The sequence below is a fragment of the Aulostomus chinensis genome, chromosome 20 (assembly GCF_037954235.1).
Source record: "Aulostomus chinensis isolate RoL2024-O1b breed Wild chromosome 20, RoL_Achi_v1.0, whole genome shotgun sequence".
NCBI lineage: Eukaryota > Metazoa > Chordata > Actinopteri > Syngnathiformes > Aulostomidae > Aulostomus > Aulostomus chinensis.
In genome coordinates this window covers 23,037,014-23,053,628 of record NC_141339.1, presented here as the reverse complement: position 1 = coordinate 23,053,628, position 16,615 = coordinate 23,037,014, and the positions used below count along the sequence as shown (strand labels likewise).

At 44.6% G+C, this 16,615-nt stretch overlaps 1 protein-coding gene across 19 annotated transcripts in view; it reads right to left on the bottom strand.

The window, feature by feature from the left end:
- Positions 1-16,615, bottom strand: part of afdna (afadin, adherens junction formation factor a) — a 92,822-nt gene that overhangs the window by 56,942 nt on the left and 19,265 nt on the right. For 12 of the 19 annotated variants that reach the window (XM_086189712.1, XM_086189720.1, XM_086189723.1 and 9 more), the window contains exons 2-8: positions 7,602-7,797; positions 7,149-7,261; positions 6,603-6,760; positions 6,326-6,486; positions 4,401-4,558; positions 2,107-2,191; positions 1,477-1,623 (exon numbers count right to left, since the gene is read on the bottom strand). In XM_086189712.1, coding sequence (XP_086045838.1) covers positions 1,477-1,623; positions 2,107-2,191; positions 4,401-4,558; positions 6,326-6,486; positions 6,603-6,760; positions 7,149-7,261; positions 7,602-7,797 — 1,018 coding nt within the window. The remainder of the gene's footprint in view (positions 1-1,476; positions 1,624-2,106; positions 2,192-4,400; positions 4,559-6,325; positions 6,487-6,602; positions 6,761-7,148; positions 7,262-7,601; positions 7,798-16,615) is intronic. The other 7 variants (XM_086189714.1, XM_086189728.1, XM_086189730.1 and 4 more) reach the window with 3 other exon arrangements.

Below are 16,615 nucleotides of genomic sequence, written 5' to 3'. Positions count from 1 at the left end.
TACTGGGACACTGTGCTCTCTTCCAGGAGTTATCTGGGAACTGCAACTTACCTTCTGTTGTGCTCAAGAGTCCCTCAAACAGTCCCTCATTTCCAAGTTAATTTTTCTGCTTATTATACTTGAATGTGAACTGTAATTAACTCCTTGCACATGAACTACAATAATCCAACTATTGACCTCATTCTATAGAAGACAATATTTCTATGAAGGCGTTTCTTTGCTACAGAGCGACGTCACATCCGAGTTGACAGAGTTCAACTTTGATATTCATGTCACACCGTGACGCAAAGACACCTGGAAACAGGACATCGACATCAAGACAGTTTTTAAGTGTTTGTGGTGGATTTCCCCTTTGAAAATGAGTTGGCTGTAACCTGGACGAGGTAAATGTTGCTTTAGCTCCAGATCCAACAGTGGGAAACAACTGCTTCAGTGCTGCGGTATAAACAGCTCAGCGTAACTAAATCTATCCATTAAAACCAATACAATCCCAGTCAACGGCCTAATGTCAGACGTCCAGTATCCTGGAACGTTCACCTGACTGTTAACAGGGTCGCTAGATTGTTTCCAAGGACGTCTTTGTAGGTGAGATTACGAGCAACATCAGCTGAACAATGTGTTTTGAGTGCTGATACAGATATTTGACTTCAAGGTAAAAACTGTTATTCTTTTATGAAACCTGCATAAAACCTGATCCTTATCAGACTTTTCCTCATATTGACCCCAGAATTCAATCTCCAGCGTCAGCCGAGACCTGCCTGGGGGCAGCGTAGTGTTATATTAGTCATGCTAAAAGTAAACGCCATGAGTTTTTATAATTCAAGAAAAGCACAAGTTCTTCTTCTGCTCTCCTATTTACAGTGTGTGATAACATCTGCTCTGGAAGCTTCAGCGATTCGGAATAGAGCCGCGTTGGGGTGCTGAGCAGGGAACCGGCAGCAGAAGCACCCACACCATAGCAATCATACAACATTTTAAGATTCATCGCACCTCATCACATCTAAATCACTGCAGCTTAATGCACTGTCGTATGCGTTTATAAAGATTTTAGCTTTACTTGAGTGACTGTACGGACGAAACACCAGATTGCGTCCTCTTTCAGGGAGAACATTCAATGCTGCATATGGTTGACTTTTAAAACCTGCGTCTTGCAACATTTTCCAAACTTCTGAACACATTTGAGTAAAAGTCTGCAGAGTTGAAGAGGAGGGAACAGCAGGAATCTTACACTTGCGATTCACTCACATTTGCTGGGTTAAAGACTGGCTCACCTTTGGATAACCCGGGCTGTTATCACAGGCAGCAACACTGCTCCCTGCTGGTTACCACCTGTCATTACATTAACTTTTCATACTTCCACCCCTTTCCTATCCATTTCTACAACTTCTGTCCCTAAAAACACCCCTCCAGACACTGATGAATACTTTAAACACTGCAGTCGCTGATATTTTGGAGTTGTGTGTGTTGCAGTCTTACCTGGGCTCAGCTCCACCAGGTAAGGCAGTTTCTCAGGCGGTAAAGAGCTGCTGCCATCCTTCCCTCGCAGGCCCTTATCCTCCACTTTCCTCCCCTTTCTGCCCTGGTAGTCCGGGGGTCTCTTCTTCAGCTGGAACACGAGGGCTCCTACACACAACAGAATGGTTCACTACCAATTACAGTGGCAAATTACATTAAAAAGTCAACGTCCACCCAAAAAGTGTCATTTACCTCAGTTTTTCCCACTTGGGTAAATCCTTGTGAAAACAACAGCGACTTACAAACAATAACAAAAACAACAAAAAACCTGTCCAAAACCAACCGTTTACAAACTCTCAAACGTTCAAAATAATCCTCTTTATCCAGCTCAGTAATCCAAAAACACTTCCATCGGAGCTAAAACAAACAAATTGAAACACTTCCGGTTCCATGAACAAGCATCAATGAGCGTGAACAATTGTAACCAGCTTGTGTGAAAATTCTACTTTCACTTGGGTGAGGTAAAACTTCTTCCCAAAACTTTTAGAGATCAACAAAGGCAACAAAACTGTAATGCCTGTGTTAAAGCAGCAGGGGGCAGTAGAGACGAGGTGAAGCAGGGTAGCTGTATGTTCAGTAGTTGTGTGTTACCTCTGTCAGCAGGCCAATCCCTGAAGATCTGCAGGGGACACTCAGAGTCGTCCAGGATCACCTCCTTCCCCGACTTGTCATCTTGCTGCAAAAGAAGCCAGACAGACAAGTCAAGATCCTGACGTCTACCGCTGACCAGGCCGTGTTTACCGGCGCTGCTAAAAAAGGGGGCGGATTAATAATTTGGTTGTTTCTGTCACAGACGACACACAGCTGCACTGTCAGATGTTTATCCCATCAGGAGGGTTGAACATCTGTCACCAACTGTGTCAAGGAAACAAGATTTTTTTTTTTTTTTTTATGAAGTCCTGGTTTATCTTAAAAGACTTAAATGTCTCTGATTGGCCAGCTAGTGATGCTACAACAGAAGGGACAGTGCTGGTTTTTAACTGCAGTAATGTTTCATTTTACAGTTTTTAACCTCATAGGACAATTTAGCATGGAAATGCATGGATGTACATTTTTTAATTTCTGGGGGTTATGGCCTGAAGTGCCCTTAACTGTGCTGATACCAGAGGTGTTTTCTTTATCATTGTCACATGAAGTACACAGCACTTCTTACTAAAAGAGCTAAAAATCAATCAATTTTGACATTAACGTCAATTATTGGGGTGTGTGTGCTGATACGAGATGATGGGAGTTTTAGTGATGGGGAGAATTCTTCATGCATGTCGCAGGTTTGTTGCTTTTCTTTCCAGATATCCTCTTCTGTTCTAGAACTGAAACGTCTCCTCGTCCTGCTCAGTCCATCTCTGTTAACGCACCCCCCCCCCCACACACACACACACAGACGCACAAGCTGACATGCTACTGCTCATTTCACATGCTCACTCACCTAATGGACTTTCCCTGTGCGTCAGTCTCATCAGTAAATTGCAACAATCAGCAGCGTATGTGTGTGTGTGTGTGTGTGTGTGTGTGTGTGTGGCCTCTGGAGGGTCTCAGATTGTATTGGTTGTGGGAGATGCAGTTATTTCGTATGATTGGCTACAGCGGCCAGAGTTGGTCTGGGAGGACAGGAATGGGGGGGGGGCAACACAAAGCATCTGCTGCTGCTGGAGCACTCAGTCTGAAAGCAATTCAATTGCATTCCTCCCACAGGTTTTTTTTTTTTTTTATCCAAGTAACATTTTGTTTCTATTTGCCGCTCTGATAAAGTGTGTGTGTGTGTGTGTGTGTGTGTGTGTGTGTGTGTGTGTGTGTGTGTGTGTGTGTGTGTGTGACCTTGGCTATCATTTCGTCAGCCTCTCAGAAGGGTGATGGAAGTGTGTATTGATGTGACAGGAAGATATACATTGTGTTCAGGGGAGAAGCATCAGCATGTATGTGGGAGGTGGTGGGCACCAGCTGTTCCTACGCTAAACCGATACGATTGGGAGAAAACTGGATGTATCTGCTTACGACACAGACGGTGCTGTGGTCAAATAGCAGAGTACATAGCTTGTAACATAAGAAACCTACAAAGCACTCAGAAAGAAGGCATCTGTGCCAGGGCGAGCTTCCAGAGCCTGGCACTTTGGCGCTCGGGTCCTAATCAGAGCATTTCAGCACGTTTCAGCGTGTGGCGGTCTGATCGAGCAAGAGGGCGGGGAAATCTGGTAATATTCTGATTTTGCATGAAGGAGCAGACTTATGCTGGAGTGTGGTGCAAAGAAACATTTGAAGTTTGGAAAAGATCCGGCCAAACGGTGTCAAGTTTTGGCCAAATATCCAAAATGGCCGCCTCGCCATGGTAATTTTGCTTCATGCAAGGTCACAGTCTTCAAAGTAACCGCTCACCAAGCTCCAAAGGTGGTTCTGATAATTTGATGGACCCACAAGGAGGAGGACATCAATATGTACAAACCTAAAAGCCTGTGTCATTTCCTGCTGCCAGCAGGTGGGACTGTAACTAATGTGCCCCCAAATCTAACTGGTTCTTCCTCAGCTCAGGCTCCGCCCCTCCACCCCATTTGGTGAAAATCAGACTCATAGCTTTCTGGTCTTCCTGCAGACAGCCACCCAAAGCTTGTCATCAGTGAAATCACGTCAAACTAAAGTGGCTCCAGCCGGGACAGAGGAAGCTGCAACAAACTGATCACATGACATCCACGCACAGCTGCCTGCGGTGCGAGGAACTGTAAAAGTTCCTGCGCAAACTCTTTGGTAAAGAGACCACACCACAATCAATTCCCTCGTCGTGTACCATCAAACTGAGAGCATGGATGGACAAGAATGTGGAGGAGGAAGGAGAGGAGGGTGGGATTAAAGGCTAAAGGCCCTCAAGGAAGGAAGGTGAAGGGAGGTCTTGTTACCCGAGCGATGCAGTAATCTCTGGGGTTCTCCTTCTCCAGCCCGTACTTCTCCAGCGCCTCCACCACTGCGAAGTCGGCCGTGTCTCTCGTGGAGAGCAGGATGGTCTTGTACGGGATGTTGGGCTTCAGACTGTCTGCATAAATCCGCAAAGTCCCTCCTGCAGAAGGAGAACGACAAAAACATTTGGGCATCTCAGGATCGACACCAATCAATGTTTCCATGTACTGCCTCTCCCACAACAGCTCCAAACACTCCAAACTGTATTGTACTTTTACAAAATCTCTTTATGTCACTGGCTCTGCTTTGAATGCACGTTTCTTTGCTATTATAATGATGTCTTTTAGTGCTTATTGATGTGAGTGTCATGAAAGGCACATTTTAAAATACGATCGTCTTTCCAGAACTGCAATATTCACAGTTTTCAAAAACAATACAATTGAATATTTTGAGTATTTTCAACTTGGACTTGAGTGGTTGTGGAATTGTTCTGGTTGCTTGTTCTCACGCCTCTCTGGGCGGGGAGATTCTAATCTCACTGGGACTGCCTGATGAAATAATGGTCGAAAAAATAAATCAGATTGTGAAACATCTGCACGCTCCCACCCTCCTGGACACGGGTCTGGACTTCTCTGCCTCTGCAGTTTTATGCGCACATATAAATGACAGTTGAAGCTGTGTTTTGCTAAACTGCACATGCATGGAAAAGGAGCCACCAGATGGAGTCGACTGACTTGAAAGCGTATTAAATGTACATCATGTTCCAGCCTTTCATCTGGAGGCACATGAAGCGGCTGACCGTGATGTGTCAACTACAAACCATCACCTCAGTAAATCCCAGGTGCAGTCTTCAGCACAGCAAACCGGATTTTGGGTGAAGCTTTTACAAGAAAGAGGAGCTTCTGAGAACGTTACTCTCCACTGGAGAACGCCACCGTCCGATCACAAGCCGTCCTGTCCCACAGGGTGTGTGATTTTGTCCACCACATGTGGGTGTGCTGCTCTGAGAGTCTGCTCCCCGGCTCATCTGTCTGTTTAGCAGGATGATTGACTCACACACCTGGCCAGCCAGTGCTCCACTCATTCTACACCTTCCTCCGTCATTCTGGGTGTAATCTGTGTCACTTTCACACAACGCACAGCCTCCTGCAGACCAGCTCATGTAAGAACATCTGATGCTCAGTGATGCACGGCCGAAATGACAAATGTACTAAAAATAAATCATGTGAATATCTAACTTCCATTTGCATTCTTCCTCAGCAGCCACAGAATACACGTGGCAGCTGTACACACCTGGATTTAGAGGGATTGTCTCATTTCCACTTGTCACACTCAATGGGTTTACATGCTGTCGAGCCACTGTCAGAGCTCCAGGAAGCCATTTAATTAGACTCCTGACATTGTAAATGTTTACATGAGCAGGAAAGGATTGATTTATTCACTTAAGTACACTCACCTCTGGAACGGTGGGTGGTGGTGTGCCCCGTTACATCGGCTTGCTAACAGACTTTCACATTTTAAAGATGCGAAAGTGAAAAATGTCGGACCAAAAGACGAAGGAATTAATAACAGAATTGACTTCAACAAATGAACTAAGAAAATATTTTATCGAGCATTTTAAACCTCCCTGGCTGTTAGAAACATTTCTGAGTTGCATGGACCACAAGGTCTCTCTCCAGTTTCCACAAAGTGACTCAGAAGTGAGAGTTTGCAATCATGGCCGGTGTTACGGATGCACAGCCGACCCAGTTCTGAGTCAGAAACCGCAAAGCTGCACTTCTCAGGTGGAGATGGTGTGATGAGTCTCACAGGGTAAGAGTTTCAGTGTGGTGTGTTCAGCAGGTGTGTATCAGAGAGGGAGCAACAAAAGTAGGACTGCCATTTTGGGACCCCTCGGCCGAGTGCTCGACAGTCACAGTTTAAATACCTGAGTCCGGCCGCCCATCACTGCTCATGAACTCCTGCATGCGCTTCTCCAGTTTCTGCTGGCGTCTTCTCTTCATCACCACCTCGGGGTTGGAGATGGTCCTGGTGAAGCTGGTCTCAGGCATGTCCTTATACACCTCTGCTGCCAGACGACTGTTCTCCCTTCACCACAGAAAAAACAAAAAAAAAACAGTCACTATTCTGTGCTCATGATGATGTTTAAGTAAGATCCCTCTGACGATAGGCAGGTGTGAGGTGGACGAGTGTGTGAACGTTACCCGTCTTCACGTCCGATTGCTTGCTCATCTCCATCAGAGATCCGGGCAAACTCCTTCTCCCTCTTTTTTTCCTTCTTCTTCTCTTTCTTGGATAGCGTTCTTTTGAAGTTCTGGATCACGCCATCCTTCTCCTTGTCTGGTCCATTACTCTGACTCTTCTTTGAGAAAGGACAGTGAATGAGGTGCTTCCAGGGACAATGAGAGGATGGTTTATAATTTATAATGATTGTTTCTAATGAAGTTTATAATGACTGCATCAATTCGGATTTAATAGATAAATGAAAATAAACTATTTCATCTTACACTGTGACATCTGATCAAGAGCGTAGCAGTGCAAGTGAACTTTCTCTAACTCGCATGTCTGCCTTATTGATTTCCAGCTTCCCAGAGGAAGCAAGACAAATCTATCACACAACATAGGCATGGAATTCTTCCGACCACTGAGGTTGATTTAGGTGGATTTTTCTCTCGGTGGTGATGAATGAAAGGATGAATTAATCAAAGCATTGTTGAGCTGGTAATCAATAGTGAAGTATGGCTGCTGACCTTGGGCAAGATGTCGTTCTCATTCTTCAGCACAAAGCGTCCTTCTCGGTCGTCTTTGTTCCAGTTCAGCTGAACAACAAGAGGCTTCTCGTCCAGGTCCAGCTGGCGCTCTTCTAGTACACACAGAGACACCAGTTCATCTGAGAGCCAACGTCCAATTACCTTCACTAATTGATCACAAAAACACCCAAATCCGGACATGAGCAGCATGAGTACAAATGTTTAGGTCGCCGGAGCTAAAATGAGGTTTCCTTCAAATCAGAAGCATCAAATAACGTCCAGTCTACTCAGCAGCCGACAGTCATGGATGATCTTTACTCTGCTGCTCCATCAGTTTACACATGAAGAGAACTGAACTCCCATCACAGCAGCTGCTGCACATCTAGACTGCAGTGCTTTGGTTTCTAATTCCACCAGCACGGCGCTCAGGTCACTATTGTCTCTGGGACTTACCGCCACTGACATGGACCTCGTACAAGGAGTATTTGGGAGAGGAGAGCATCCTCATGTCAGGGCGGAACTTCTCCGCTAACGTCTCGATGACATCCTGCGTTGTGGCTGTGCTGGACACTCTGATGCACTTGGTGGCAAAGTTACCGGCGACCCGGTCTTGGAAATAGAACCGCATGACGCCATGGAACTCCAAGTCCTACACAAAAGAAAGGGAGACAGAATGTTACATTCATACAGACTTGAAGATGATGTGAATCATCAATTTGTAGTTTCATCACAGGTATATACTCTTAATTGAGTAATTTGTGCCGAAATGAAACCCAGGAAGTGAATACTGTGGAATATGTTGTCGGAGCACCTCTTCAAAATAAAACCAAGTGAAATCTAACGATGAATAAACAAAGTGTGAAAGTAGAAACGAGCTCACTATCAGTGCAGTGAGGTGACAGCTCAGCAACCTTGACAGTCATGGGAGGAGACGCCCTGCTGGCTGAGAGCCAGCAGGGCGTCTCTGCTGGTTGTGTGACAACAGAAGAAGAAGGTTGTTGTGTCATTCACTCCCTGGAGTGTCAACTCAAACATCAGTGTAAGCTGCCAATGACATCAGGGACAACCCTCTGATGTCCCTAGTGGTCATCCAGGAGCATTTGTGTGTAATCTCAGGTCCACCTCGAGTTTGTAACCCTATCATCTGGTTTATCGGGTTGGTCCACAAAGACACCCACCAGTATTGGATGTGAACGGCTGGAGACATCAACCCTGCATCCGGGCAGGCACCTACAGTGAAACAGAAATGTCTCCCCGTGCATGCACGCCTGATATCAGCGCATGCATCACAGCGCTGACACAGCAGCGCAGCTCGCTGTGTGTTCAGACATGCATATTAAGGCTGATGGAGGGACTAAGCCCACATCCATCTTACCTGCTGATGAAGCCGTCCTACCTAGGAGCCTGACAGATCCAGCACTCTGTCCTCCATGCTCTGGTGTTAGTAGCATGAGGAGTGACAACTCGATGCAGGGAAATAGATAGAAGATTGCAGTGTTTAGGTCATCCTGTGTGTGTTTTTATTCCTTAATACTCCTAATATTTCCTTAATACTCCTAATATTTAAGGCCTTCATGTGTCTCAGTGTACCGGGCTGGCACGTAACAAAGCTTGATGTCACCCAAAGGTTTACTGAGACAACGTGCAAAAATACACACCTCTTTTGTTTGTTTAAGACAGAATATTCAAACGTCATTCCTGGAGTGTTTTGACAGCCCTCAAACCGCCAGTGATGGAATGGTGCTCCAACATTCCAGAAACGTTTAAGTAACCACACACAACATGCTAGGAACACACTCGCAGGAAACCATCAGGACACCACAAAGCACCAAAGTGAAACGCTCCGACGAAACTGAAGATCGTGAGCTACAAATTAAAGCATGGTGTGTTGCAGGTTATTGATTGTGTTCCTGTTCTTGTGTCCTTCCCCTGAAGGGATATTAAACTGTGTACCCATAACTGATGTTCCGTGCCGGTTCCTCAGTAGGAGGAGGAAGAACTGCCACACGTAGCGCTTTTCCTCAAACATCTTCCAAGGTGTGTGGAATCGATGATAAATACTTAATAATAACTGATAATGTTCTGTTTTAGATATTTGTAAATACTGTAACTGATTATTATCAGTCATGAGAAATGTTTGCTGTTTTTTTGTTTTATAATTATTTTGAATGATACTCAACTTGATAAATATATGTGTGTAGTCATGTGATTTAAGAAATTTAAATAAGACAGACTTTGTTTTGTGACTCGTGTTTTTTCCCTGCTTGCCTGTATTCAGAATGAACCTGAGGAGACCATGGGTCCAACACGCTGCTCGCTCACAAAAGGTCCCACTGAAGAGTGTCGGTGTGCGGCGGCTTCGTTTTTGCCCTTCCTCTCACGGTGTAGTTCATACAAACGTGAAGGAGACGTGGCAATGAGAAAAGCCTGACCTGGGATGTTTCAGTGGCACTTGCCTCGTCAGGACGCCAACAAACTTGCAATGTTTCATTTGAATTTTAACAGGACACGCTGACAGCATTTGGGGGGGGGGGGGGGACTGCAACTGGCCAAGCAGTTTTCTAAAGGTGACAGATCGACTGTGTGTGTGTGTGTGGGGGGGGGGGGGGGGGGCCTCAAGCTGAGGCTGCCTGAGCAGGGTGACTCGAGGTGAAGGTTCGACTAAATTTTACCGATAAATTGCAGGCTTGTTGAAGGCCTCTAAAACAAACAAACATTCACACAGTGACATGACAATGATTCACAAGACGGACGGAACAAAACAAGAAAAAAAAGACGACTGCGACTAGCAATAGTTTTGCCTGCAACATAAATGTTTCTCTCACGCCTTCTTCTTTCCCTCTCTCTCACTCCAACACTGAGCATAGTTCTGATAGGCAAGGGTGGAGCCGGGAATTTGTGTGTGTATGTGTGTGTGTGTGTTGTGATTTACTGCTGGAATGTGGGTCATCGAGGGTTGCCGTTGTCAAGCTCATGTAACCCTTGGTAACTGTTACTGAGGAGACACTAGTCCATTTGGACTCAAACAAAAGCCCTGCTAAGAGTCAGCGGTGGATAATTCACAGTCTGGCTGTTCAGCAACATGGACAGAACAACCACAGGACGTCCAGGATGTCGGCCCTACCCTCCACATTTGCAGCACAGGGTACACTCACACACACCCAGCTGCAGGTCAAGGTTTATTCACACGCTCGTGGCTACGGGCCAGTTCCATGGTCATTTATTTCCATACCGCAGTCCTCTCACAAATGTTTACGGCTCCAACAGTTTACCAGACATACACATGGTAACGTGCTGTCCCCCTCAGGTGGGTCCCAGTGGATTCTGCTTACTAAAGAGCCAAAATGGTTGGAGCACCACCATCTACCCCTGTATACCGATCCTGCCCACCACATACACCAGCTACACACACACACACACACACACACACACACACACACTTATCACACTCGGTTACAACTAAGTATGTGACAATTTTATCAACACATCAGCTGTTTTTGACATGCTTTCAGTTCAAGGTAAAAGTTAGCGGAGATGTTGCACCACCATTATTGTCTGTCTGCTCAGGCATGATCCTGGATCAGTTGGCCTTCAAAAATCACTTCCACTTGAGTGATATTGTCTTCAAAATCCAAGCTAAAATACTTTATTAGTCGTGGTTTTCATGGTTATCCTGGTTATGTCAGAGCTGATTTTAAGAGACTTATTCATCATCATCATCATCATCATCATCATCACTGTCACCAAAGAACAAGGACAGAGCAGAGATCTCAAGTTCAAAATGAAAACCTGAACACTGTTGGAGCTGCTTATGATTTTGAATGTCAATAAATATCCCAAAATTGCAAAATGTAAATTGTTGGTGCAAAAACAAAGGAAAAAAAAACCAAAACATTCTGTTCATCCTTCCTGCAGCTCGTTCTAATAACCCAAAGAGATTTGTAGATTTTACACACACACACACTGACAGGAAGTGTCTGTCAAACACAAGTCACATATTCCAGATAGAAGCAGAGAGGTTTCACCTGAGGCTGTCAGGGTGGGCGTGATGAGCAAACAACAACTGACTCAAAACTCCTGTTGATCACCCTGAGCTGCCATCACCGGTCCGACGGGGCCCGGGGCCTCCTCAGTCAGAGAATCATTGTGAGTGCAACATTTTCCAGCATTCATTGGCATTTTCACTGATGAATTTCACACCTCTGGGACAAATTTCCCCACCACCTGAAACACCTGTCTAACATGTCAGAATCTACCAGCACACGTTCAACTGACAATGATGACAAACACCTGCTTTTATTAAGGAAATCAATATCAAGCATCTTTGTAACTTTTAGAGAACCGGATTTATTGTAATATCAAGGTTTTTAAGGAGGAACTTTCTGTGACTTCAACATTTTCTGTCTTTATTTACTTGTCAAAAAATTTTGCATGCCATTTAAAAATTCCATGACTTTCCCAGATTCCTGATTTCCAGTTTGAACAGCTGGTACACTAAACTCATTGGACAGGCTGGTGGGGTGTGTGTGACGCAGGATCTGACTGCCACACTGTAATAATCCTCCACTGTGGCTGTGCCAGAAGGAGGCATCAGCCTGGAGAGGAATTTACAAACAGAAACACACACACACACACACACACACACACACAAAAAACAGGAAAGTGAAGTGAATATGTGAGTGATACCTGCGACTAAACCTGTGGGACAGGACTATTTATGACACACACACACACACTCTTTCAAAGTAGGCCAACTCTGTAGATAGCTGTTATCAGCTAGATAAACCCTGAAGGAGAGAGGAGAGTACAAATATATTTATGTGGATTTTTGTGTGTTTGAAACAGAGTGAGCAAGTGGATGAACACGGCAGTGACACGTTCACTCCTCCAGAGTTCAAACCAGTAGATGATCAACCAGTAAAGTGCACCAGGAGGAGGAAGGAAGGAACTAGCAGTCTGTTAGCCTAGCGTGCTCACCAGGGCGCTGTATTAACAGCGAGTGCTGCAGGTATAATCAATGTGTGTGTGGTTATCAGTTTACCTATATTTAGTGGCTGATAATGAACACTGCCTGGGAAATGTGCTGGTGATGCACTCATCCTCCAACTGAACGGACGACTTCTCGCCTTCTACAAACGGATTCACACACAACGACCGTATTTCAACAGACAGTTCGGCAACAGAGTTTTTTTCCTGCTCGCGTGTTTAGGAAACTTATGAAATAAGCATTTAAGGATGAAAAGGCTTTGCTGTTCTGGAAACCCTCTCATCCACAGCTTTCTGCTTATCCTCTGGTCACTCTTTGCTACATTTAAAACTACTTACTTTAGCAGATAGACTTTAAAGTTCTATTAAATGTTAAGTGAATAACTGGACTAAATTAAAGGAATTCCACATGGGTTCATCCTTAGGAGATGCTTCCCACACTCACAAAAATCCCTTTCATCTATAACTCACCAATCGCTACCCCCCCCCCCCCACACACACACACACACCTCCCTCAATCGTATTCTTTCCTGTTCAGATGATTCAGCTCAGGAATGTAAGACGAATAAGTTTCAGATTAATAGTACACAGGATCAGCTCCTCCATCAACAGTCACGTGACTCTAGTAGAGGTAAGACGCAGGTACAGCCCTGACTTTCAAATGGACCAATCATGCACCAACACCTCAGGGTCAAAGGTCACCTCTGTGTCCGTGTGTCCGTGTGTGTGTGTGTGTGTGTGTTCAGGAGGGCAGGGATTAAACTTTAAGAGGGCTCAGAGCTGGAACATTTTTGTACCAACAAAGTCACAACACACTGTGGTGAACTTCAAATGCATACATATAAAAACTTAAAAAACCAAAAAAAAATTTTTTTTTTAAACTATCAATCAAATTTTGATTTAAAAACAATTTGCCTCTTTGTCTTCATATTCCAACAGACAGAACCTTCCTGAATCAAGTCACATCTTCATGACAAGCTTGTTTCGTTGGACCGACATTTCAAAACCCTCGTCTGAGAACTTGACACCAGATCACTCTTCACTAGGAAATCAACAATAGCATTTTCTAATTAATAATTAGCCGGTCTAATTATTCAACCCAGGGAGAATCGATCCCCAGTGAAGAGCGCGAGAAGCTGCTAGCTTGCAGAAAGGGAAGGAGATGTGGACACCGTGATAAAATTCTGCCTGAGGAGGACAACCAAGCTCCAGCGACACAGCAGCTCACATCTCCTGCTGATTATCTGCCGTGTGTGCACTTCCTCCTGCTAGCGCCCAACTGATGACCTTCCAATTGTTTTTTTATTTGAACAACGCTTTTAAAAGCAAATAAAAGTGTTTGAATTCTCCTCCACTTAACAACACAGCAAAATCACAGCAGTGCTGCTGCAGTTCGCTGACACGCGATGGAATCAACACATCTCTTACCTTCAGTTAATCGAACTCAAAGAGATCCAGAGCCTCTTGGAGTAGAGGCTGATTCAACGCCCCCTGCAGGCTCCATGAGGCCCGACCGGGATTTTAGAGCACAAAAAATAAACCACTGATTACCAATATGAGCAACCTATAGGAGGGAATTTTTGAGCTTGACTGAAAATAGACCCTCTCTGTTCGGGCTGCACCAGTTTTGTGCCTGGTTGCTAGAACCAAGAACACTTGGCGGGAATATTAGATGTTCTAAAGCATTTCCACCATCCCTCAACAGGTCATATTTTGTTCCCCTTCGTTTGAATCCGTGTTTGTTAGATGATCATCTTGCTGCACCTTTCCCTCAGCAAAGGTAGATGGGAGAAACAGCGCCGCCTACTGGTTAACACCTAATATTCGCTTGACAGACGCATTGTCTTTTGCTGAGTTTCTGGTAATTTGGTTAAAATGCACAATATATTTGGATGGTAACCTGACCCGCACTTGGTTGACTTTCACTATGTTCTAAAGAAACTAAAAATTTTTTTTTAAATAGAAATAAAAAAAATTGTACTGATCGATGATCCTGTGGACTAACCAGTGGTTTGAGTGGTGTCGTCATGTGGTGCACTTGATCGTCCCAGTCCTGGGATATTACGGTTGGTTTGACGGCAATATTCTGATATTAACCTGACTATCAGGCAGTCACACTGGTATGGTCAAGGGAGTCAGGAAGAGAGGAACCTTTGGTCACTGGGAAGTCTGCCGGGGAACCCGGCTGACGCGTTCACGGCGCACGTCCTGGTGACTAAGCTCTTCCTGCTGCTGGATTATTGAAACATCAGTTGAAGCAGAACGTGAGGAGAAATGCAACTCTTTACTTTTTGGACTTTGTTTTACAGCTCTAGCGGTCGTTAAGATATGCAACCAAACAGCGCACCCCCCCCCCCCACACACACACACACACCTCCTGCAAGTGGGACCATTGTAAACACTCACAGGTCACTGACAAAACTAACGGCGCACGCCCTTGATGACATAATACACAACAATTCAAACCAGTTTATTTTGAAAGCGCAACATCCAATAGGAAACTGCAACACTAAACCCGCCAATGACGTGCGTTCATCAGCGAGCATCTCGGTCGGTGCAGGCCAGGTTTACATTGCTGGCGTGTGACTGGTCCAGCCAAAACAAAGACTGAAGCAGAGATGCAATAGCAGCGTCTGAATGCAGGACAGGAAGCTGCTGGTACTCCTGCTCTCCTGCTGAGTGAAAAGAAAAACCTGCAACCTCTCGATGGCTGACTCAGAAATCTAGAAGAATCCAGAGATGAACATGACCTCAGCTGTGCAACTACAACTAAACATAGCCATCTTGGAGATCCTTCACCTCCAACAATCAAACTGGAGGAGTCTTTTGTCTAAAATGCTGAAGGAGGCCGGTACACCTTGCCCCCATATTGTGTTTTTTAGTTATCCTGAACACGTGGTTCAAGTTGGCTTGGAGTGGTTGATTTCAGCTCGACTGGCCAGATCCCCTCAGCCCCTACAGCTGTCAGCCCACTATCAGGCACCATCTCTCCTCTGAAGAACACCCAATCAAGTCTCGCTCACCCCCTCCTTATTTTGTTTCTGCCAATCTCCTTTCTAGTCTCCTTCTCCTGAGTAAAACCAGCAAACCCTCCAAAGCCTTCTTAAAACCCACTCTTTGTGCATAGTGTGTGTGTGTGAATGTGAGCGTGTGGGGGGTTATCAGGTGTTACGGAGACTAACCAGAGCTCCATTTCCCAGCATGTAAATCATCTTTGGCCTCCAGTGTCTCACTCCACTGATGACAGCGAGCAAACTGATGGCAAACTCAAGAAACTATGTTGGCAATCAGGTGGACATCATTAACAGCTGAGACACGTTGGTGTCTTTAAATAGTCAGATGGACAAAACAAAACAAAACAAAACAAAAAGGAGAAGTCCGTGCATTGATAAACCTCAAGTACAACCAAACGTATGCATGTGTCTCAACATAAATTTAAAATTTTTTCACTAAATGTCAGGCTGATATTTTTATTTAACAATCATCTTTTTCTTTCTCAAGGATTGCAGTTAAGCATAAAGGTGAGTAGTATAAAATACATTTATGAGTGTAAAAGCTGGAAAGATATTTTTAACATCAGGAAAATGAAATTAAAAAAAACAAAACTTGAAAGCCTCACATTTTAAAAACTTAATTACCACATTTTAAGAGTTTTCAATGACCCGTGGACACCAAGATAAAAATGCACCAGCAGCAGTTCTTGTGACTTCATCAATCTGGAAGTTGTTTTTACTGAATCCAACTTGAAAATGCAGTATGAAAGGAAGTGTTTTTAGTGAGTACCATCTGATCCTTCTTATACTGCAAATGAAAGACCTTGAGATGCAGTTTTTGCTTTGCAAAAGTGCAATTCTTTTTTCTTTTTCTTTTTTTAAACAGTTTTCGTATCTTAGATTACAGCAGCAGGGGGTTCTAGTTCTGAGCCACTGTTCCAAATTCCATGGGCTTTCAGTCGGGGGAACCTGTTGAGATGCTAACTTCCAGGTTGGGCTACAAAAGCATCTCACCCCTGCTGCCCTCGACAAGACAACACTTAAAGCAGTAACATGTTTCCCGCGACACGGCAATGACTCACGACTCCTCTCAAGTGTAATGTACCCCAGGACGGAATCTCAACATCCTACTTTTCCTCTTTTCAGCAGAAAACTGGAAACGCAGCCTGTCCCATGTTGAAGTGAGTCACTGCACCGTTTGCACTTCAGCAGCTCATTTCAGCCGCTCTGCTCGATGCCGCAACCACAGCTTCATTAACACCCTAAAGTTGTCTTTTTACAAGTATTCAGATGTCTCCAGCTCTTATGCTGCAGTCCTGTTTTACATTAAAACCCAAACTACATAACCATTAAAAAAAAAGGGTTAAACCTGGTTTCCATGGAGACACAGTACTTGAATTTGGGATTTCTGGCATTAAAAAAGATGAATTTAAAGAGAAGGGAGGAGAGAAGCTTTCTGGGTGATGGCCATTTGAAAGCGAGAATAGA